Below are 24,355 nucleotides of genomic sequence, written 5' to 3'. Positions count from 1 at the left end.
TAAAAATACTAAAAGCATACATGGTGCTATCATTTAAATGAATGTATTACATTATTTCCTTAAGTGTAACTTCCACAAATTCTGTCTTCCTGGGGCCCCTAGTTTTCGAGGGCCCCAGGTGGCTGCCGACCTTTGCCGTATAATAAGTCCACCCCTGTTCCCACATCAAAAGAAGCAGACTGACATCTTCGCACCCGAGGACATCCTGAAAGCTGCCAATCGCCATGGAAGGTACCAGTCTCTCTATGTTAACCTCTTCTCCTTGTGGGACTTTCTCAGCACCCACGGCATAAGGAGGTGTATTTTAAACCGAGCCAACCCTGACAAGTGACATGAGCACAAACTCGACTTTTGGTCAAGTACAAAATTACACAGGAGAGCTTGATAAAAGGTGGTCATATACTTTAGACAAAATTGATGCTGTTTTAGCAAAATGAAGTTGTATGTGCCAAAATAACCATGGTGATCACTGTTTGAGTGCACTGTCTGTACAGGGTCCCCAAGGCAAACTTTTTCATTTTTTCTGGCCCCATCCACTGCCAATGATTGGCCGACGTAAATGTGACACCATGGGGTTGGTTGGCAGGACTAATTATGCAGTTACCAGCATGCTTTGCATCACACCGAATTTTAAATATTGTCAATTAATATGTGTATTTGTTCATTTCTGTTAGTAAATGTTGTAACCATGTAATGTTTTCCATGGAATGTATGTTTTTTTTTATCGTGTAACCATGAGACTCGTTTAAACTGTTGGCTTCCCTGTCAGTGCTACTTCTAGTATTAAACCTGTGGTAGGCTTTGGATAAAAATAGTAACGTCCATTTTAAAAGAGCTGTCATCTCCTTTATTAAAATGACTCACGCACTTGTGCCGCAATATGTTTGTTTGCGCTCTGCATGTGGATCTGCTGCATCGCAAACACAGAAGGGACAGGGTGGAGGTCTCATATTAGGTATATGCTACCTTGAGGAGCGGCTCAGATGGGCAAGGAAAAATACGCACCACTTTAACTTCACATAAAACGCGGCATGCGTACATGCTACACGTTTTCTTCTAAAACGTGGCACTTCCCGTGAGGCTATTAAAAAAACATCGAACTTCACACTTCGGAACCAACGGAGTGGGCAGACAGCACGAGGGGCTGTGTCCGTGCAGAAACACTTTCAAGAACAAACAGCACCACGCTCACACACCAGATCTTCAGAGGAAGATGTGAAAGCCTCAAAACAAAGAATGAAATGAAAAAAAACTATTAAAGAACAATTTCCTTCTATAAAAAAAACAACAGAATTCAAAATATTGAGCTTAACTGCCATTCAACTGCAATGCTAGTATGCTGCCGAGGGAAGCAAAGTGTGCACGTCTTTGTAAATCAGACGTGCAAATAAATATTTCATCCACCCACTTATCCACCCACGTACAAACCCTTCTTGATTCGCCGCCACATTTCAGGGTGCTGTGTTTGTGTGTCACTTCGCTGCACTGGCCACAGCCATAATAGGTAGAGTGGTCTTGTGGAGACCTGACAGTGCTGCGGTGGATGACGGACGGCTGCCACTTACGCCGTGTGAGGGTGTATCAAGCCCGTCTTCTGGCAGTCATAGAGAGTGTAACTTCCAGAGACAATGGGCATGCCGTTCGCCTTGATGGCCACTGGTATGGTCACGTGATCTGAGAAACATGGTGAAAATCGCATGGAGCAGAGTCGTTCTTTAACCACTTTGTGATTCTTGAGATATGGTTTTGAGCAGCATCACGACAGGATCAGAACAAATGCATAAGGACATTTAAATGCACAACAGTCTCAAGCATAAGAGAACACTATATGATGATTTTAAAGGACACTAGATAAGCCGGGTTCAAGGCTGTCAGAAAGGGGGGGGGAGTTAACAGGATTCCTGAGTGGCAGGGACCCTAAAAAATATGGAACATAATTGCAATGGCCTTTGTTGGGGGGCTGAATATAATATGCTTTCATGGGGTCCAAAATCTCAACATTAATCGTGAGAAACACACAACTGACTATTTTACCATCTAACATATTAAAAGAAAACTAGGAAGATGAATGCAAGTCCGCAATAACGACCTACCCTGGTCAGGGGGGATGCTTGGGTAGTTGTCTCGAGACAATCGTTTGCAGGTTTGGATAGCACAGGGTCCAGAGTCACAGTGGACTATAGCAGGCGTGGACCCCCCCGGACCGAAGTCACACTCTACTGAAAAGCCCTCCAGCTTCGGAACGCTGCCGTGGATCAAGATGCCCACAAACTGAAAGCGGGGGGTAGAGAAAGACAGGGAGACGCGGGGCCTGGTTAGATGGTGGGGTCATTTTCACCCCAAAGCCAATTAGGGCCTTTCAGTGTCACAAGTTTAAGTGCTGAGATGCACTGTAATGGAGTCACAAAGGTCGCCGTTGTCAGACTGCAAAGTCAGACTGCAAACAAACAAACAAAAAGCCAAGCCTGTGAATGTCTCAGGTTGTTTTGATAGAGGTGAAACTAGGAAAACGGTTAAATCTTATTCTTTCAGTTCTGAAAGGAAATAACAGCGGTGCAATAGGCAGCACGGTGAAACAGACACAGAACCACTTCCTGCTAGTCACGCCTGTTTCCTGTGTGTGCAAAACGTGGGGTGAAGCTGGATCAGTTTCCTGTTGCTCTGGGAGAAATCTTGAGAATCCATCTGATAAAGTCTAACTACGGCTCCATTGACCCTTCAAAGCATTTGGTGGCTTCGCTTTCCTGAGCTGAGCTTGCGTGTAAAAGTCATTTCTGCAGCCCAAAGGTTTGCATCAACATGCAGTGCAAATACAAAAGACACATTAACTGGCAGTTTAAAGGAGAAATGTGTGCTGTCACAGAAATTCAGATGTTGTGTTTATGTCCCACTGAGCATTTTGCTTTTAACCCATAACGAAAGGAATCCTCATGTAAAAACATTAAAAAAATAAATATATAAACTATGGAGTAAAACTTTTTTTCCAGTTTCTGCTTGGCTTGGCCCAGGAACTAATGAATTAAAATATATTTTCCAACAGATGTGAGTATAAATATTGGGTTTTGATAAGATGCAAGGGCTCGAGATCAGCAGTTTTGCTGATATCAAGGTAGTAGTTTGTTGAAAGGCTATTTCTTCAATAAGGTTTTTCTTGAGAAAGAAAAGAAAATATATTTTCTGACTTCTGCTTTTTCTTTTCTGACAAAAATAGTTGTTCATATGTAAAAAAAATTTATTGTTTTGAAATATGGTTTTTCAAAAAAAAAAAACTTAAAAAAGTTATATTAAATAACCATATAGTTATATAACATATAGTGTAGACCGTGTTTTCCAATCTGGTCCTCAGAGACCTGCAGACAGTCCAGGAGCAAAAATGGGAAGGAGCAAAGATGTGGACTGTCTGGCAGGGAGCTGGGAGGGAGCAAAAATGTGGACTGTCTGGCAGGGAGCTGGGAGGGAGCAAAAATGTGGACTGTCTGGCAGGGAGCTGGGAGGGAGCAAAAATGTGGACTGTCTGGCAGGGAGCTGGGAGGGAGCAAAAATGTGGACTGTCTGGCAGGGAGCTGGGAGGGAGCAAAAATGTGGACTGTCTGGCAGGGAGCTGGGAGGGAGCAAAAATGTGGACTGTCTGGCAGGGAGCTGGGAGGGAGCAAAAATGTGGACTGTCTGGCAGGGAGCACAAACATGGACTGTCTGTGGGTCCCCGATGACCAGGTTAGGAGACATTCGTTTAGGACACCAAGGTCTTTAAAGGTCAGGCACTGTCAGCTGGCTCGAGTTTTTCTCTGGGACCGGTGACAGATCCAACTGTGACCCTGACTAAGAAAAGCAGGTAGACGACAGAAAGATGGATGAATGGATATACAAACGGCGTGCAGGACTATGGGTGCTGGGAATGCTGGTACAATAATTTGTATATAGGGCTGACACACCCCTGCTTCAGGCCAAACCTCAGTGTCGGTGCTGATGCTGATGTCCGGGGGTGTGATGGTCATCCAAGGACACTGCTGGGGGCCCTCGTTCACACCAATCCAGGAGCTTTGCAGATGCTGGAAGGGACATTCATTCTGGGTTGAGCACCTAAAGGGCGAGAGCAGGGCCAGAGTTTAAGGCAGTGACCAGGCTGCTACAGCAGCAGTCTGTCTCTGCCAATGTCCTCTCTTAATCATTGCTAAATAAACCCCTTTGTTCACACATGCCACCCTGTCTCCTTTAGTGTCATGTATTCAAAGCATAGTGTATTTCATGTTTTTATATAAACCTTTCACATTTACAGAGATCTTGGCATTCAGGCCGTCCGAGTGCATTGGAGAGCCACCAAATTGTGGTTGCTTTCATTTTCACAGCTGTTCTCTAATAATAACAGAGCAGTCAGATACAAGCGGGACAGCAAATGATCACGGACATGTTTTCAGGCGGGAAATAACGCTGCAAATAAACTCACAGCTGTTTACATCATGCACTATTATTTTTTCTTTAATAATAGAACCACAGGGGAGAAAGACTTAAGATATACTATTGAGTTTCCAGTGTAAATTTGGAATATATCATAGAAAATTCGCACAGCCTAAGAATGCAGTTTTTCTGATTTGTCGGTAGAGCAGTGTCAAGAACCTTAGGGTGTCAGAAGGTCAGTGCCAAAGCTAAGAATAGCACAGATCATAAGTTTGGGCCTCATGTAGGGGGAGGAAAAGACCCCCCTGTCCGTTGATCTGGGCGAGCAATGCAGGGAGACCCAGTACAGCAATGACTCACAGTACCGTCAACCCCTCCTCCTTCCATTCCACGAAAACGCTGAGCTCTCCAGTGCGCTCTGTTTCTCATTCCTGCTTCACCACCCCCCCCCCGAAAAGATACCGCAGGCTATCCAGCTGAGCAAAGCTAGCTATAGCTTCACGCAATCAGCCATCTTGTCACAAACCTCCCCCTCAAAAATGAAATTTGAAGTGAAACACGAAAACCTCCCTAAGCTGTAGATAAGGATGGCGGACATTTCCGAATGGTAAGAAGCTGTGTCCTGCCCACACACGCGCAGCATAGTGAGTTTTCCAATCGTGGAGTCACAGCAATCAGAGTGCTTCTTCGAGGTGATAAAGGAGAACATCAGCACACAGACTGCCTGCTTCTCAGCCCTACCATTTTCTCCCTCTCAGACTCGTACCGCACTTCCTGGCCTCTGGCGTTATTGCAACCACCCACCGTAACCAATCAGTGGTTGGTGTTAGCTATATATTTATGACTTCAGCTGAAAGGATTTTGAGCAAAATCTAACCTTTCCTTAAACTAAAGTGATTCAGAGGTGGATGGTTCAGGTCCAGGAGAGGTCAAAATCCAGACCAAGATTTTGTTTCAACCAGCCAGTTGAGCATAAAGAGTCACAGTCACAGAGAACTCAACTGGCTGGTTGAAACAAAATCTTGGTCTGGATTTTTACTTTCTGGACCCAAACCATCCCCCTCTGATGTGATCCCTAAGTCATGAAAGTGTCTCTGTGAGCCCAACAAAGACCATCCTAAAGGCTTATAGCACAGTCTGAGCCTGAAGGCCACCTAATCCTGACAACACGAATGATCTGCTTCTAAGACAGAACATTTCAACATCATGCGAAACAGTAACAAAGCCTAAGGTCTAACAGACAATAAATTAAGCAAAAAATGGGTGTGTTTCATGACATAGGCCTGTGTAGGAGAAGTAGGTCTACAAGCTAGATGAGATAGAGGGATCTAAAGAAGACTGCAAGCCTGGGAGGTCTGCTTGGCAGACTGATTGATTAATTGGATGATTGATTGCTCTTGTCTGGAAAAGTAAGGAAAGACTTCTTACCTGTTCTTCAGTGTGCACCAGCCACAGTAGGCGTCACCAGTACCCAAGCAGTCTTTGCAACTGGAGTACTGCTCACAATTAGCCACCTTAACCCACAGGAGCTGCAGAGGAAAACAATAGGGCTGCTTTTTTCGTTCGTGCCACATGAACACCTAGATCAGGGGTGGCCAATCTTATCCGCAAAGGGCAGGTGTGTGTGCAGGTTTTTGGGGTAACCTTTAGGTCAGCTTTTCAAACCCAGGTGTGAGGACTCTTCAGCCAATCAGCCCTCTAATTAGTAATCTATTTAGGGAGTTGCAGTGAAAACCCGCACACACACTGGGTAAGACTGACCACCCCTGACCTACATGCTCCAAATAACATTCATCATAAAAGATTCCTACACTTCAATAATTTCAGCACGTACGTTTTTTTGTTGGTTTCGTTTCACATCATGGTTAGGAAAGGAACTAAAAAAATAGATGTCTAGCTACGTTTAGGCCTGAAGGTGTAGGTGATGCATGAAACAGAAGCAGAACTGTGACACGGTGGCGTGTAGCTCAATGGGCCTGTCAGACATCTGTCCGGATGTTTGTCAGTTTGAATCCTGCAGCTACCAGAGTAATGACGTCACTATTACGTCCTTGAGCAAGGCCTTTATCCCAAAATGATCCAGGGATACTGGATGCTGATAGACCCTTTGCTTGTACCTAAAACTTGCTCTCACCTCTGTATATGTGTGTGTGTCTAATATGTAACCACAGTATCAGCAGCTACAGTTGGAAACGATATCACAACTTTTACAAGATTTCGGGTATTTGAGAAATAAACATTGTGGTTGAGGAAACTGCAAAGGGAATTTCTGGTTTTAGCAACAAAACTGATATTAAAACATTGGTGCCACACTCACATGGTTGGAAGTCATGAGGTAAATGTAGTTTCGGTCGCTGGGGTCAAAGGTCATGATGTGGTGGACGGACTCGCCGGGGGCAACTTTCAAAGACTTCTGACTGGCTACAGTTAGATTCTGGAAGAGATTCAGCTGAAAGACAGGGACAGGCGGCGGCTTCGTAAGCTGACTTAAACCGTACATTCAGCTAAAGTCAAGAAAAGCAGAAATCTGAAATACAAAACGCAGACTCATCAAGCATAAAATCACAGGGACTCGCACGCAAATTCAACCACACACTAGGAGCAACCGAGCAAAACGCATCATTCGTCAGGTTCACCTGTTTTAGACGGCGGGAAGCAATGCCCAAGAATGGCGAGAACAATGGGGACTCTGCAGAGCCCACTGATCCGTATTCAAATGATATGATGCCGGAAATAAGCAGAGTACAAAAACCAATGACAAATTAACTAATTTCCAAACAGGAAATCTGACAATATCAATTTGTTATTTTATGTAATAAATGTGACCCAACTAACAGTGATTAATGTTTGTTTAAAATAGGGTGCATAATGAAAACACTTGGAGTGCATTCCTGATTATTACCATATGCTGCCATCACTGGAAGTAGAGGGAGCCGCTGTTGTGTGTCATGTACATTTTTCTACCAGCATGCCGATTGACCTTTTTTTCTGTTGTTGTTCTAGACTACTAACAATCACACAATGGCTCCTGAAATCTTGTCCGCATCTTGCCAACATGACTGGTCATGATGGAAAAATGAATTACTGTAGAACTATGTCACAGTTCCCAAGAGCTTTCTTGTAATAACAATATTACTTTTTGTTTCAGGTCTTTTCTGCAGTTTCCACAATAACTTGGTGCTCGTTGCATCACCGCATAACCACACTCAAATACATGATAACATTTCAGTGCCTTAGTCCTTCACATTTATAGCACTTGCTTGAAGAAAGGAATCTCAAGTTAACACATTCTTTGTGGTTCATTGTTTTACAGCTTCCTGGCTTCAGTTAACTCCTTGATCCTGGGGAGACCGTATCATTTCTTAACACGATGTAAATCCTCTCTTCGGTCCATCGCATCTTTCGGTGTTTTCGGTGGGTAGGCGTGCACTTTGTTGTACTGATGCAAACAATTATTTCACTTATAGGAAACCCAGGCACTTTGAGAAGCTCACACTATCATACTAGAAACAGTTAAGATCCAGTTATTCACCCAACACCAGTACTTAAGTTAACGTTACACTATGTGGTAAATACAGTATGCTACATGCAAGGAGAAAATACTGCACTTGCAAATGCCTGTAACCAAAAAGTGTGGTCCTGCTGAATATCCCGCCACGCTCTGTCTCTGCTTGAACAAACAAGGGTAACCAAGCACACCTGTAAAATGTGGCACTGCAGACCAAACCAGAGAGACTAAACAAACACCAGAAACAAAGAGTAGCTCCTGGATGGGCCATTGTGCCCGTTCACCTAAAGGTGAGGTGAGTCGACACTGAAGAATTTATCTTGTGACCACGGGGGAGGGGACACAGCTGGCCTGCCTTATCAAAATAAACCTCGTGGCAGGCCAGGCAAAGAAGTCCTACAAAAAGTTATTCTGGATGCTAGACGATGGCAAGCAAAGCAACTATAAAATGTACAAATGATTTGGGAAAGGTAAGCAATGATACTGCTAACAAGCACAGACAATGCCCTTTTCCTGAGACCGCACTGTCAGCTGCATCATTATCAGTGAGGGTTACAGTGGTTTAACTCATTGTTTTCCTGTCTCTCAGTGGGTCATGAGGTCTCACCATAAAGGATGAAGAGATTGTGCAAACTGCATTGTAAAGGAAACCACTGGAGGAGAAAACTACGAATAAAATTTGCGCAACAATTCGAAGATTATTAAACTCATAGTCATCTTTCTTTGTGCGAAAACAGAAATTGCTTAATGCTCTACTTATCCGCGTAAGTGTCTCGTGCGAGCCTTCATTTTCAATGGGAAGCCACACCCTTAAGTATTACAACTTTATAGCGGTGGGGTTGAGTCCATTCTTTCTGAAACGTAATTTGAATGACATCTGGAAGCATGCTGCAAGGCACCGATCCTTCATTTATCCTTCATATAAAACACAAAGAACGTGTGGCAGAATAACTGGAGTATGCACTCACTCTTCAGTCATATTACAAACAGAGACACAGCATGTACCTTACATGTGTACAGCCCCAGTCACACCAAAACTGGAAGGAAATATTAATTTCCATTCAAGTTTAAAAAAAAATTATAGTTTGGAACTTGTTTTCAAGACTGACCCCCATGAGGTCTGAGTGCAAACAGGGAAGTCCTGGGGGGGGTGAAAGAAGCAAAATAAAAAAAAATTCCTCATTAAGAATTCTCCAATTTATAGCCTCTAGGTAGCTTGTGTTGTTAGTACTGCCACCGGAGGTAGATTCACAGAATCAATCAAGCCACAGCGTGATATATATATAAAACGATGTAGCCCTAGGCTCCATGACTATCAGAAGCTATATTTCTTAATCTATATCCTTTGTTGCCATCTGCACATAGGAAATTACACCAGACTGCACTTACTTCATGTTCACAGCTCACACAATTAACATACTCGTGTTGTGCTCCTTGGCACGGCGAACGCGATGGGTAGCTGGCGCGTCACGAAATGCTCAGGCAGGACTATTTCAGCACGTACAGCCGAGCTTCCCAAAACCGGCTTTCACGGCATGCTGTGTGCGCTGGCTTTCTGTCCAGCTGATATCTTAATTAATTAGAGCTGATTGAGCTGTTGATTAATGATCCGCCTCAAACTCTTATTTTAAACATTTCAAATAAAATCCAGCAAACGACACCCTACAGCTGAATTATCACTTCACATTTCCTTTTTGTCTGGGTTTGCATTACTGGACTATAGCTATGAACTATAATCGAGAAAACGGATAAAGATTTACAATTTTAATAACAAACAATTATTTTCAGAAATTCTGTTGTTTTCACAACAACTTGGCATCAACGAAGGTCTGTGTCTTTTTTAATAGTAGATTACAGGTTCATGTATCAGCACTTGATTTGATGACCAGAATAAATAACCAAGAAAATAAAAATACTTATTCAGACAAAGTTCATTCCTTCTGAGAAATGGTTAATAGTTAACTGCTACTGCAAATTGAGACAAAGTGATGCCACAAGGCCTGTCCAATATCAGTAATTATTTGGCTATATGTGATTTCATATGTACTGTAATACCTCTGCATAGTAAAACAACTGGGCTATTTTACTAGTTGAATTGAACCTAAATCTATATCACAAAAAGAGATGCGATTTTCCAGCTTCATTTAACAACCTTTAAGAGAAACATCTGCAAAAATAAATCTGTTCAGACTCAAGCAAGCATTGAAATAAGCAAATGTTCTCAGAGCTGTTTTAGGCTGCTTAAGAAGCCATTTAAATTCTTACCAGCTGCTAAGCAGCGAATACTCACAGTGTACAGCAATCTGACAGAGCCTCAGTGTATTACTACACAGCAAACCAGTGTAAGAAACGCTACCAGTACGATTTGTTCCTCTTTGTCCTTAATGAAATGTAGCTTTTTGTTGGAATTACAAACAAATCGCAAGTTAACAACAACTAATAATTTGTAGTATTTAATCAACTAACTAAAAACCGATTACTCTAAATTAAGAAAAGCATTCTGCTTTGTTGATATTTCATACAGAATCTGATGAAGGCAAAGTATTTTATTTCCAAAAGTCCTTAACTGACAATCTTCAGCAAATCCTTAAACATATTTGGCCACATGACTCGAATATCAGACCGCACCGAATTAACATTCAAATGATGCCTGACCATGAGCTTAACTAGATGGAAAACCAGTGTACACAGTGTGTGGTGAAGGGTCGTGGCTGGGAGACATGGTCTAGACTACTCTACTTTTTTATAGCAGGAAGTGCTCACGGGAACCTGAGGATTATAAATTAAAGGGGGTAAAGGAGGGACCCTTTAAAGTAATTTCATGATTGCACTGGAATGTTGTTTTAAAAAGCTGACAGACACTAGAGCTGCATATGAGGAATATATACAATGAGTGTGAACCATGTAAGATAAGAAAAATACTGCAGACTCACAGCTCATACTTTTTCTTCCCCAAAGGCTCACACACAAATTGGAGCACAAATATCCCCTGTTAAAACAATTAACTAAGTACCACACACGTGCATACATACCAACAGCCGTCTAACTGGGTGATGCCAAACTTTCCGTCACGTGACAGGTCAGCTTACAAGGGCCACTCTTACCAGCATACGTCCCTCTTTGTTTTATGTTCTAATTTCCAAATCAGATGAATTACAGACAGACGCATCTTAAACATAATAAACTTAGATGAACAAAAAAATGGTTCTTAAAAATACACATGGCTTCTGTCTTATAACTATGGCAAGCAGAGCTGGCTGTAATATGACATTTGCAGCTCTTTCATTCGACGTGACGTGGCTCCACTTTGAGCTCAGCCAGGAGCGGTTGGTCTTTATCTGCACTCACCTTCCACAGCCTGCCGGCGCTGCTTCCCAGGAAGACAGCAGTGCGATTGTGCACGTTGTCCACGGCAACAGAGGTCAGCCCCACAGTCTCGAACAGTGGGGAGGAGACCAGCGGCGTCTTCAGGGCCAACGGGTGCTGCAGGTGTGCAGCCCCGCAGTCCAGCTGCTCCGACTGTAGCTGCAAAGACAACAGAGAGCAGAATGGGTTTCAGCGGCCTGGAAATGTTCTGCAGATTACAGCGGCACAAAAACAAACCCGAATTACAAACAAACTAGGTATTTATACACAGAGGATTTATTAAATTTAACTCAGAGAACGTTTACAAAACAAGCCAGGATTCATTATATCATTTTGACATAACTACCCTCACAGTCTCCACAGTGATGAGATTATACATGCTCCCTGAATCAGTGGTGAACCATGGGATGTGCATGGTTAAGTTGCCTGCTTCCAGAAAATGGGGCAAAATGAACTAAAACACTGAATCACGGGCTTGAATGCTCCTGGAGAGCAATTGCTGCATGCTGACTCAGAAAGAGCCGAAATGTCTCAAATCTGGGGGTGGCCAATGACTTCCCACGCATGCTGACCCCCCGCACTTATCGAAAATTGTCTGTCTCCCATCAATAAAAGGTTCTTAACTGTGCTGAAAATATCAGATTCCGTCTGTCGCAGAAGGTCTGGTTTTGGCAACAGAATGATCCTTTAATCTCCAGTGGCACTTGATTCGACACTAACTGTATAGCGCTTGGTGTCATCTGGTGTAGGAAGCACACCAGAGCGAGGACCAAGGATGTTACTAAACAGGTTTCATAACACGCCAAAGTCATCGAGGGATGTAAATAGCAGCCAGTCAATGTGGGCCAGCTGATGGGAAGCCTGTAGCAGCAAAACCGACCATAAAAGCCAGTCAATCCTACTGAGAACTTCAACATTTTGTTATTATTTGTTGCAAGGATCCAGAAACTAACCGACTTCAGACTATAAATGATGTAACACCAAACATAATCATGTTTGCGGCTGTGTATGACTCCTATAGGTTTATTTGAGGCAACAATTTTAAATATTATTCTGTTATAGCTCAAGCCCACCGTAGTGGCAGATACCATCATTTAAATATGGATAGACGAAGGGGGGGGGGGGGGGCAGCGACATTATCTTGGAAGGAAAGTCTAATAAAATCGGCATTAAGGCTGGATCATGCTGTTTTAACAGTATGACCTACATTTTTCTGTTGTGGGCTCTCGCAAAGCGCAGTTCTCACAAAATCCAGTCATATTTCTTTTATAGTTTCCCATTCTGTAGGCTCCCTAAAAGGACTTTTGGAACGCAATTTAAAATGCAGCAGAAAATGCAGGAGCATTTTAACGATGAGGAGATTTAGTCAGTACCGCATACAGGGAGAAAAGAGTATAATTGGAAACAAAGGTTGTAAAGTTGACTTGTCTGTTTTTTTTTTTAACATTGGGCAGCCAAAAAAAATGTTAAACGTCAACTTTTCCTAAAGTAGTTTTAGTTATGAAGACTTTCCAGGTCGCCATTAAATGCATTCTACCTGGAGAAAATGGAATTAAAAATATAATACGACATGATTACATTACTGTGCAAATAATAGTAAATTTATTAAAATATTTTTCTCACTTAGCAAAGTAGGCCTGTTATTTGACTGTTGCACACGAAACTGTAAAAAAACTAAAACAACGAGTAACGAAATAGATACATCATTGTAGAACCCCTGATTTTAATTGTTAAAAACATTACTGTGCTCTTTATCAATTCCAGACGGCAATGATCACCGTTTGCCCAACTCAGCTACTCACCCCCCCAGCTAACGTTTCTCGACTCTGTTGTATCCCTAAGGCAGATGATCTGAAGAAGTGTGTCATTATGTGATACAGATCTTTAGAAACAGCTGCTAAGGTCATGATTCATCTATCGCCATATCTCGAACATGCACTCCTCCGTTTGCACGTTTTAAAGGAGATCCAGACACAGTACGGGTCTGCAGCAACGTTTCTAAGCGCAGACCGAAGGGTCGCAACCACGACAAACAGAATCTCTTATCTAGATTAGGACTCCTATGCATCGCATTATGCAAGTGTCCCTCTCTGCCTGAGAAAACCAGCAGGTGCTCAGAGTATGTATTGCATAATATATTTATAACAGTTAACCGCTAACACATCCGTAAGGCAAGTGTTTTAGTTTTAAGGCGGGTTTTACTAAGCCTTTCTCTTTAAGTGGAAGCTTGACATAAAGTTTCACATACAACTGTTAAAACTTGTAAGAGTTTTGCACGGGTACCATAACGGCACTTTCCCGCATTTCCTTAAATTGCTTATTGCTCCTTCTAGTGTCTCTCGGTAACATCGTTGCCTCACTAAGCCTTTGGTTTTACTTTAGTATGGCGAAGTCAAACGTTAACGACACAGTGAAATTATCATTCATTCATCATTACGTCCATCGGCGATAAATGGGGAACGAGCTACAAGCGTGAAACTGAGCTAATAGCTAATACTAGCAAGGGGTTTACACGTTTAAGAGTGAAGACTTGTACATACTTTGACATTACTAATGTGACATTAATGTGTTATTATTAATACATTGGCTACCCTGCTCTTCAGTGCAGCTGAGAGACTGATAGCTTTTTCAGAGGTTACCAATTACGTAATGAAATACGTGTAATATAGGCCTATTTTGTGATGCCAACGTCACTAGAATAATTATAAACGTATTCTTAATAGAAATTATATTCAATTCTAAGGTATATATGACATTATAAAAGTGCTATCATGTAGGCCTATAGTTTCTAAATAGTTTATTTCTTTATTTGCTTTAGAATGATTTATATACAAATTCCAGATTAGTGTATCTTAAGTTTATTATTTGGTAGCGTTACTGTATATACTTTAGCCATAGAGAAAAGGTTTAATTCTGGACCTGTAAAATTGATGTAATTTGTTGGTCAAAGCTAAAGAAAATAGCCCGGCTACTTGACCGAATCCGGCCTTTCACTGCTGATCCAAGAGATGGGAACTGGCTTACGAAAGAAAATCAGACCCCAGTGCGGTTCCCATAACCTTGGCGTGTTTTGGCAGATCTCTCACTTGTGATACGGAAACGTCCCGGCCAGATACAGTGTGAATCATCACTTGTCTACGCCGAAGCATCAGAAGGCCTAAAGTAGTGTTTATGTGCGATCGATGGTTTGCCTAAAATTAGTACTTAGGTGTAACAGGGAGATTTACAACAAATTTATGCGTAATTATAATTTAGTAACTAATTCCCACGTTTACTTTTGTCACGATACGTGGATTGTATAGTACAGGCTACAGTTCACATACATTTTACAGAATTATTTGCATTATAAATCACAATTGTAGTCCATGGTGGCATAATGAATACAAACCAGCGAAAATAATCATATAAGTAACTTACCACAATATTCGACTTTTGAACGCACACAGCGCCCGAACCCTGGATGACACTGTCCAGCACCCGGACCTCCCCGGTGCTGGCCGAGGTGGAGCAGTTTTTTCTGCCCTGTCGGATGGTCTCCTCGATATCTGCGAACCTGAAGGCGCACACGGCCGAGTTTTTGTTCGATTTCGCGAAAACTCCGAACAAGAAAGGCTCCGATCCTATTCCAGCAACATTGATCTCTGCAGGGTACACTGACAAAACTCTGTTATAAATGTTCTCATTGGATCCACACTGAAGGTACATTTCGATGTACGACTCCGTCAGCTTTCTGCTCTCCGAGGATAATTTCCGAGGATTTTCGGTGTCCAAACAAATTCTTGCCAATATGCTATTGGGTTGGTTTTCCTTGTGACCCGTATTGGCGTCATTGTTTATTGCAATGTAAGAATAACTTTTCTGTATGAAAGTATGGACGAAATTAAGCGCGTGTCTCTGCTTGACTTCTTGTTTTATCTTAAAGACATTGTCTTCTGAAGGATTTATATCATATGTGAAAAGCTTAGACAGATCTTTAATATTTAGAGACCTGATAGCAATCTCTGGGGTGTTTTCAAATCGTAGATCTTCTTTGCTGTGGTTTTTCGGGAAAAACGAAGAACCGGCACCTGTATATGTTGCTCCCACTAAAAGTTTGGTGTTCCCACCATGACTTCTGAAAATCAATCCCACCGTCGAAGCGTTAGCGTGATTGGCAGCGATGTTCAACATACTGGGAAATACTGTTTTTTCCCCCTGTGGTGGAAAATCAACTGCAATCTGAGAGATATTCTCCATTTTCCTAAGCTCACAGAATCCCTGGTATACAGATCCGCACACGACGAGCACCTTCTGGTCCGGGTCCAGCTGCAGCAGCTTGTTGAAGTTGTCGGTCGGAGCCGTTTGGTGCTCGCAGGTCGCCTGTGGAAGCTGGGGAGCATGGCACAAGAAATGATCGTTCACCGGTCCGGTTTGCCTTTGCACCTCAACTGACAAACTCCTGTTTAGCTGGTAAATCGTATTAACCGCCGCCAAATAAACTTTTTTTGAAACTTCATCTACGACGAAATTATTGGTCTGATTCGGAGATGCGAAAGCCTGTTGGATCTGTAGAGAGCTGGCAGAGCGCTGATGAGAAGTCCAACTCAAGAGCAGAAACAAGACGCGAAGACACGACCCGATTATTTCCGAAGGAGGCATTTTTCCTTCTGGCTGGTTTCAGCGTGTTCTGTGCCGAGGGGTGCATTGAGTAAGGAAAAAATATTCAGATGTTTTCGAGACAACAATCCAAAAGGAAAACCTGTTTCCTGCTGTACGCCTAAGCACAGAATGACGTGATAGCGAGTCGTGCTTCCTTTTAGTAGCGCGGCGCCGCTGTAAGCGAGAGCTTGGCACTTTACCGCCCCACATTTCTGCTAGTCGATGCTGAAATAAGAAAAAAAATATTACCCCATATTTTCTCACTAAATCTGTTGGCTTTCATTTCCCGGCTTACCATATCAAGAGCAAATATATGTGTCAACATCTAAAGATATATCAAAAGTCAAGTTTTGACTTCCTTAGACACGCATCTGTCTTGAACATATAAGTTACCGTTGTCAAGTCATACAAGTTAATCATTAGCGAATAATTTACTTAAGAATACAAATGTTACCCTACAGTATACAAACTGTCCACCGACAACAATTGTTAAAATTCAGAGACTGGGATATACAAAGTGCATTGCTAAAAAGAAAAGGACTTATCTGTTCCAAGTTGTGTTTAAAAATTGATATTTGGTTAGAAGAATTAGGGAGGATGAAAAAAAGTCATGAGATAATGTGTTACGACTGTGGTAAAAAAAACACATTGTACTCTGCTTTCTGGGGGTTCAGTACCGAGAATAATATTCAAAAAAGAAATATTTTATATTACGCATAAACCGATTCTGTCCTAGAGCAACTGTCACGAGTGTCCGAAAGCCTGTTATTTTTACAACGCAGTCATTGACAGTATCGCTAAGGTTGTGTAATTTGTATGTAGGTGTGTGTATGTGTAATTTGACAGCTGTTCAGTAAAAGTAGGCTAAAGATGTGCGAAATGAACAGTACAGATATTAGCCTACAGGTACACGATAACGGTCCGTATACTACTTAGAGCGTACTAACAAGCAGATTAAATTACATTCATTCGTAAATGCTGGAGAAGTTAATTTCTTGGTTTCGTACACAATTCAGCAAGATAAGCTATACCTTGCCCCTCGTCCTACTGTTTAAAAGGAACAATGTCTAACAAAATTCCGATTGTGAACTGGAAAAAGACGAATTGGGCACAAGGAAGGGAGGTGTTTTGACCGTGAACAAAAATAAGTCTCCAGAATGCCGATAAGTTATCTGTACTATTTACATTTGTATTGATTTACGTTTAAGACTATCTGGTCCTAACCGATTCAAATGTGTTTGGGGCGATTATGCGCCCACAGATGGATATACCGAAACAAATATACCTTCTAAAGGCAAAAATATGGTTATGTAACAGCAAATTTCGAATACAAAGAGCATACTGACGTGTCCATTCGCAGAGACAAGTATACCTGAGTTGCTTTTTATCTAAATGATCATCTGCTGTTCAGAAATTCTTTTAATTAAACTGACATTTCTCAACGAAACGAGGATTTTGTTACCTGCGTGTTGTTTTTCCCCCCAAACACTTGCCATTGTGTTAATTTTACACACGTGGACTATGGTTAATGCCTGGGTAGTGAAGTTATGCTTAACCATAATTGAGATTCATATAATTCCGCGTACCCTAAATTATATGAGACTCACAGAATGGTAATGAACACCCTTTACCCAGTACATCCAGTAATATGTCAGATGCCCGATGTCCATTTGCCTTACTCGCAAAACACAATCCATGCACAAACAGCTCCCCGGAGGAGCATCCATTTGCCCAGATTAGGCCATTATTGGACTTGATAAGCAACTGGCTGTGGTCTGGGGCTGTTTATCTTGGCCCCCGTACCGTCGCTGTTAATCGGACATCGTGATGGAGCAGGAAAGTGCCGAGATAAGGCACAAACTGGTCGTCGGGAAAAGAGCTCCCACATAAGGTGATACGCCCCCTCCTCCCGGTAATTTAAGCGAGGGTGACATGGTTCACCGCTGTTGGGAGAGAAGGGGGGGGGGTCACACTTTGACTAAGAAGTGTGACGGGGCGCTTCGTTCAGGTCACGCCTGCTCACACGTGACTGAACTAGAGCACGACACGATGTTTGCTCACTTAATCTTACGTGGGGCATAGTAAGTGTCAGCGCACGGAAAATATATAAAAATACCATATATATAGTTTATCAGCCAGGTATTGTTTCATTTGTTGTCGGTCGAGTTGCTACTTGCACGACCGCACCAATGCAGCCCAGAAAAAGAAAGACTCCCGCCGAACAGGTCACCTCATCTACAGGAACCTGTTACAACGTATTTAGTGTAATCATGCACACTTCAATATATTTTATTAACTGTAATTCCGTGCAATAAAACTGGTTTAGAGTATGGTAGAATTTTATTAGCCACAAGAACAAGGAACACGATTCATTTTTTTTGTTTGTTTCTGTTTGAGTCTTTGAGTTTCTATTTGAAGCGATTGTGTTATAAACTCATTAATATTGAGAACTTATGAACAGGCGACATGTAGATGCTCTAGGAGATGTTTAAGTAACGTATATTTGTACCGGCAGTTGTAGGCCGTTAGCGTGTTAATACTCTGCCAAGTAATTCCAGAAACATACAAGTGCCATATTATTATAAATTACAAGTAACTTTATACTAGCTAAACACTAAACTTTATACTTATACGAAAACATAATACTTTAAAAACAAATGTAAACTAAAGATAGTTGCTGAACATTATAACAAAAGCCCTTTATTACTCCACTACGTATGCTATCCTTGTAAAACTCTATATGCAACTGTATGCACCTATAATTTAGTCTTGTGTTTAAACGCAGAATTACTAAGAGCTATAATTCACAAAGCAGAGGAAATGCAGTTTGGCCTTTAGTGATATCCCAGGTCTCACAGTCAGGACTTTACAGCTTTACGAAACAGCACAATAAAAGATTTTTAAATGAGCACCCCCGGTGCTATACAAAAATTATGTAATTATTAAGTCCTCGTGAACTTGTATGGATGATTCCAACAATAACTTAGGCCTTTGTGCATCTTTGGAACAAGGGATTCAGTCTGCAGATAATTAACTAACGCAAAAGCGGTTAACCCGAACCGCCAAAAACACGATTAATATATATTATAATATATATTCCTATAAGGAAATCTCGCTAGCATCATCTTGTTTGCTAAATGCTTACTAACTTTTTTAAAACTAAAATTTGACCATTTCTGGCCGCAATAAAAGTAAAACCTGCGCGCGGGGGGGGGGGGGTTAATTTAAACTTAATCACTTTAACCGTTTCCCATTTCTTTCCTTATGCGACTGGCACGCGCAAACGCAAGGGACTGTAAAACGGCGTGGCCTACAAATATATACAGGAGCGTATGCTTGGAATTCCCAACTCCCCCCCCCCATCGTTTTCAGCACCGTCGTTTGGGGACCCCTGACCAATAAGACAGATACACGAAGTCTGATCACCTCGGACCAGGGAGTTCCAGCATACAGATGATCACAAAGTTAAGCACCCATCATTATTGACACTGCATTGCAGCTGTGGTCATCTGTGTTGGGGTGGCATGTCGTCTGCATGAGTGTTTAAGATCTCGGCTGTCACCTACCTGTACCTGTCAGTAAGCAACGGAGTCAGCGGCTGACTCATGACGTCAGCTATGCAATGCATACTTTTCACAGTGCAAGTCACGTAGGGGAACAGGGGACATCACTGTTGGGTAATAGATTGGCGTATCTCACGCTGCACCCACATGCTTAAGAAGGTGTCTGTCTTAGTGTTGTATGTCATAAATATAATTAGTTTTATGTTTAAACTTCAGGAAAATAGCAGAAAAATCCCCAGTGTGTGAACGTTGAGACTGAAGAGCGGATGGCTACATCCTGCCACTCCGTCCCAAGTGACCGGCGGGGAGAGTCAGTCTGCCGCTTTTCCTTGTTGTCTCTGAAAACAGCGCAGGATTATCCGCTCCGTGACGGAGATGAGTGGCCTGGGAGTAAAGCTCTCGACCCTCCCAGGCTGCTTCCTCCTAGATAAAACAAAGACCTCTTAGGTTTCTGTCAGCAAGGAATCTGGAAGTTATTCTGCTGTTAAGATTTCATTAATACCAAAACGGACAGTGAATTAGCAACATGTGCGAGTAAATCGTCAAGGACAGGCCACGGGCGGGTTATTTATAGCTTTTATAATTAGAATACCCCATCTTAGAGGCGTGCTTAACATGTAATTATCGAATAAAGACGAACATGCATGTGTAACAATGAATTGGGATGATTTTAGTATGATACGAGTTTGAGCCTGAGGGTGTTCTGGCTTTATTCCAGGCTAGATAACACGTAGAAACAATCCCTGAAATCCAAGCCAAAGATTAGTTTACTGTGTTTCACTCCATATTTTTGCCAAGAGAACCGAAGTTGTGTATGCCTGGCTGTTTTGGCTGTGAGCCGTCAACTTGGATGCACACATTATTATAATTCTACATTTTAACGAGGACTAGTCAGAATATCTCCTGCTAGTCTCTTCCAAGTTCATTCTGTACCTCCTACATGCGCAGACAGACCACAGAGTTCATGTGAGCGTTGGCCTTTTGTTCAGTCTTCTCACTCTCACTGTCCACATGCATGTCTGAGCACATAATGCAACAGATGAACTGCGCAGCCAAGTGTGGGTGAGAACAGCAACCAAGTAACCAACCTGTAATTCACAGGCTCCCCGGTCTCTGTTAGCCTGGGAGTAGAAGGACATCTGCTGGTGACAGTGTGTAAATTCTCAATTTACAGTATAACCAAATTATTCAATAATTCATTAATCACCGTAGTGAAGGTACAGTTAAATTTCCACATCTAATTTTGCTCTACGTTTAATATATTTCATTAATTATATCATGGCAACGAAGTTACGTGTGTGGAGTTTGCATGTTCTCCCGTGTTGTCGTGGAGTTTCTCCCTCACACTCCAAAAACGGTGAATTGTAGTTTACAGATTGGCCATATGTGCGTTTGCGCGCCCCCCGTCCTCGGTTATTCCCTGCTTTCCGGCCGTCGCTTCCGGGGTAGGCTCCGGACTCCAGTAATCCTGCACACGACAAGCGGGTATTGAGAATGGATAGATGGATGAATGGATAGACAGACTGAATATTCGATCTTGAAAGTAGCCAAGCGGAAATACATACAGTATGTATAGTTACCGTAATAGGCAAAGTGCGCCATCTAGCGTGGAATGTGTAAACCTTAGAATACAGAGAACACGATCGCACACTTCGCGCAATTTAGAACCGTCAGTCGACCCAAGGGCGTAACTTTGGCTGGAACATTGGGGGGGGGGGTTATTAGTTGGTTGTGATTTCTTGGGGGGGCTACAACCCCACCATCCCTCTCGTAATTTACGCCCATGAGTCGACCAATTGCGTTATTCAACCGTGGGAGGAACCTGGAGTTATCGGTAGAACCCCAAAAATATTCAAGGAAAACACTCCCCCCCCCGAAATCAGGTATGACGAGACACCTATGAAGTGCAAAGAACGGAAATAGCAAAATACACCCCCACTCCACAAAAAGATTAATTCCAGGATACGATCTTTATATGCTGGCTACATTAAGTTGATTTTCCGAGTCAGTATTACCAGTTGCAATTAAATCGACAATCGTTAAAATGCTAACGTACAACAATAACAATCATCATACTGTATTCTAAACAGTTGTCAACTTGGCATCTTTCATAAGAACCTAAATTTTGGGCATGTATCACGTTTCAGATAAAAACAAAGACGGAAAGGACAGGTCCAGAAATAGCCAATGGTTCTCAGATATAGAGAAGGTCTCCATGCAAAAGGAGCTGCACCCTATTAATTAAGAACTGAAGTTATTATTTTTTTTCTTTTTCATTTATTTTACAGATGCTTTGACAGACTGGAACAAGACATAAATATAAATCTTCTTTCCCTTACAGATAGCAGCTTCTATACTAAAACTAGTTACTTCAAAAGGCGCCATTTCGGCGCTGCACTGTCAAGCCCGTTTGCTTTTTTCTTTTTTGCAAGTCATACATATGCGATTAGCTATAAGACCTACGGCACTGCTCACAGCCAGCCAGCTAGTCCACGACACGCACGAACACACGGCTAGCTTGAGTCTCTTTAAATACTGTCACAACCAGCGACTGACGGGATACTTCTGAGTCTCGAGTCAAGGCCATGAAAACTATTGCAATGGAGATGACAACATGGATTTTTGAGACAGTATCTTTTTTTGTGCCTCTTTCTGAGTTTGGCTATTTGGGATGTTTGATTCGCAAGATGCTGCCTGGCATTTCCTCGAATCCCAACTAAGAGGAGCAATTAATAAACAATAAGAGAGATAAAAGCAGGAGAGGAAGGGCCTAAACTGCCCTGCTTTTTCCCTTCTTGTCTGCTGATGCCTCCGTACCCAAGGTTCCTGTCTAATAACTACATCACCACTTGATCTGGAAAACAAACAAATAAAATATAAAACTGTGCTGACCTACTGCGTAAGAAACGTGCACCCATGTCAAGTGTTGGAGCCATGCTTCAAGAATGGGATTTTTGCAAAAGGAGACTTGCCACATCTGGCGGGATCACACTCACCCGCATACACGCCTACACACAAACATACATATGGGCACCTACATGCACGCACACACACACACACACACACAGCCCATCTCCGTCATGATTTGGCATAAGTCGCAACTCCACGGGTCTTCACCTGACCTTGCTGCAAACACCGGGCTTTGGGGTAAGAATGACCACCCATGTTGACTGATGCGTGCGGCACAGGCGGCAGGGTGCGTGCGGCACAGGCGGCAGGGTGCGTGCGGCACAGGCGGCAGGGTGCGTGCGGCACAGGCGGCAGGGTGCGTGCGGCACAGGCGGCAGGGTGCGTGCGGCACAGGCGGCAGGGTGCGTGCGGCACAGGCGGCAGGGTGCGTGCGGCACAGGCGGCAGGGTGCGTGCGGCACAGACGGCAGGGTGCGTGCGGCACAGACGGCAGGGTGCGTGCACCACCCCACAGGAAGGCTCCAGAGTCAGGGAATGGACACCCACAGAGCAGCTCGATCCATCCATTTTGAACAAGCAAAACAGCAAACACCAAGCGATGTGGGCGCCTGCTTTGCAGCGTTTGCTGAACGTGAAAACGCGGTACAAAGACCCGCAGGTTCTTCTGGTTTCCATCCATCTGGTTCTGCATATATACACAATGACAAACTACAGGTGCATGACTGTGCAACACCAAGCAAATACCGCCTATTAGCCCACATCCTTAATTCATTATTCGCTCAAAAAAGATACTGTCTCAGCAGATAAATCAGGAATGCTTGACTTTATTATTCACACAATTATAAAAGAACAGAAGGCACTGAAAGTCTCCCCCTGCCCCCCCTCCCCCTGCCCCCCTCCCCCCTGCCCCCCCTCCCCCTGCCCCAATTTGATGCCCCGGGGTAATAGCAGGGCCCCCGCTCACTCATGCAACCTGTTGCACCTGGGCCACCAGAAAGACCAGCGTCTGCCGTTTGCTCAGCACCAGGGCTCGGAAACGGAAGCGTGCTGGGAACTCACAGCCGCAGCAGGTCAATCAAGCGGCTGAGAGGTCGCCACAAAAGAACCCTAAAGGGCATCTTCTTATCTCCTTCCCCACCAAGTTCCTGATATCGTATGCAATAAAAGGCCAGTTGGACGGCCAGGTCCCAACTGGTAGTACAAAGAGCAGGTGATGTGTACTTTTAAGATCTGTGGTCACGGCGTTAGCAACCGACATGACGGCTGCAGTGATCACACTGGCAGAACTTGCAGTGCATGTTTGCTGGGGGGGAAGGAGCTTTCGGGGGCCATTAAGCCGCTGTGACTTTCTCCACTGCATTAATGGCTATTGAGTTCAGGCACGACAGCAAAACAGCTCCGCAGATTACCTAAACTTCATCTGTCAGACAGTACAAGCTTTCATTGTAAACATCAGCCACCATCTAGCTGGAATCTGTACGGCGCATACACACCACATAACACGGCATCAGCAGTACGATATAATGCTTTTAAAATTTTGGCACAGGAAGTGATGAACGCAACAACATGAACTCTATATTGAGGGAACAGCAGCCTTTGGTGTGTCACGTTGGCTGCCCTGAAGAACATCTCTGTAACACTAGACCACAGCGCTGACCACCTAACGCCTGGGCCCTCAGTCAGCACCGACTGCACCGCACAGGTCCTTCCTCAATACTGAGCCGGTTGGCATCTTCCACAGTAGCCCTCCTTCCTGACTGGTGGGGCGCAGGAGCAGCACAGCACGCCGATGGGCCAGCGGGAAAATCACAGGCCGCAGGGACACCTGCTTCCATGGCAAGAGTGGCAACGCTGCACCCAGGTCCCCTGAACTCCCGAGGTTCAGTGGGGGTCTCTTTCTGATGGCCCAGGACCTCGGCTCTCACTACCCTTACAATGGCCTCCCGTGCTATAAATTATTCACTCGTTTTAATTTA

General features: G+C 43.3%; 1 protein-coding gene across 1 annotated transcript in view; it reads right to left on the bottom strand.

Moving 5' to 3' along the window:
* The window catches only part of plxnd1 (plexin D1), a 43,410-nt gene extending 27,333 nt beyond the window's left edge, over positions 1 to 16,077 (bottom strand). Inside the window, exons 1-7 of the mRNA XM_049018154.1 lie at positions 14,687 to 16,077; positions 11,252 to 11,428; positions 6,713 to 6,844; positions 5,824 to 5,924; positions 3,951 to 4,080; positions 2,094 to 2,271; positions 1,566 to 1,674 (exon numbers count right to left, since the gene is read on the bottom strand). Of these exons, the coding sequence (XP_048874111.1) occupies positions 1,566 to 1,674; positions 2,094 to 2,271; positions 3,951 to 4,080; positions 5,824 to 5,924; positions 6,713 to 6,844; positions 11,252 to 11,428; positions 14,687 to 15,907 (2,048 nt within the window). The 5' untranslated portion in view covers positions 15,908 to 16,077. The remainder of the gene's footprint in view (positions 1 to 1,565; positions 1,675 to 2,093; positions 2,272 to 3,950; positions 4,081 to 5,823; positions 5,925 to 6,712; positions 6,845 to 11,251; positions 11,429 to 14,686) is intronic.
* Between the last annotated feature and the right edge of the window lie 8,278 nt (positions 16,078 to 24,355).

Source organism: Brienomyrus brachyistius, chromosome 6, assembly GCF_023856365.1.
Source record: "Brienomyrus brachyistius isolate T26 chromosome 6, BBRACH_0.4, whole genome shotgun sequence".
NCBI lineage: Eukaryota > Metazoa > Chordata > Actinopteri > Osteoglossiformes > Mormyridae > Brienomyrus > Brienomyrus brachyistius.
This window is presented reverse-complemented; position numbering and strand designations above follow the sequence as displayed.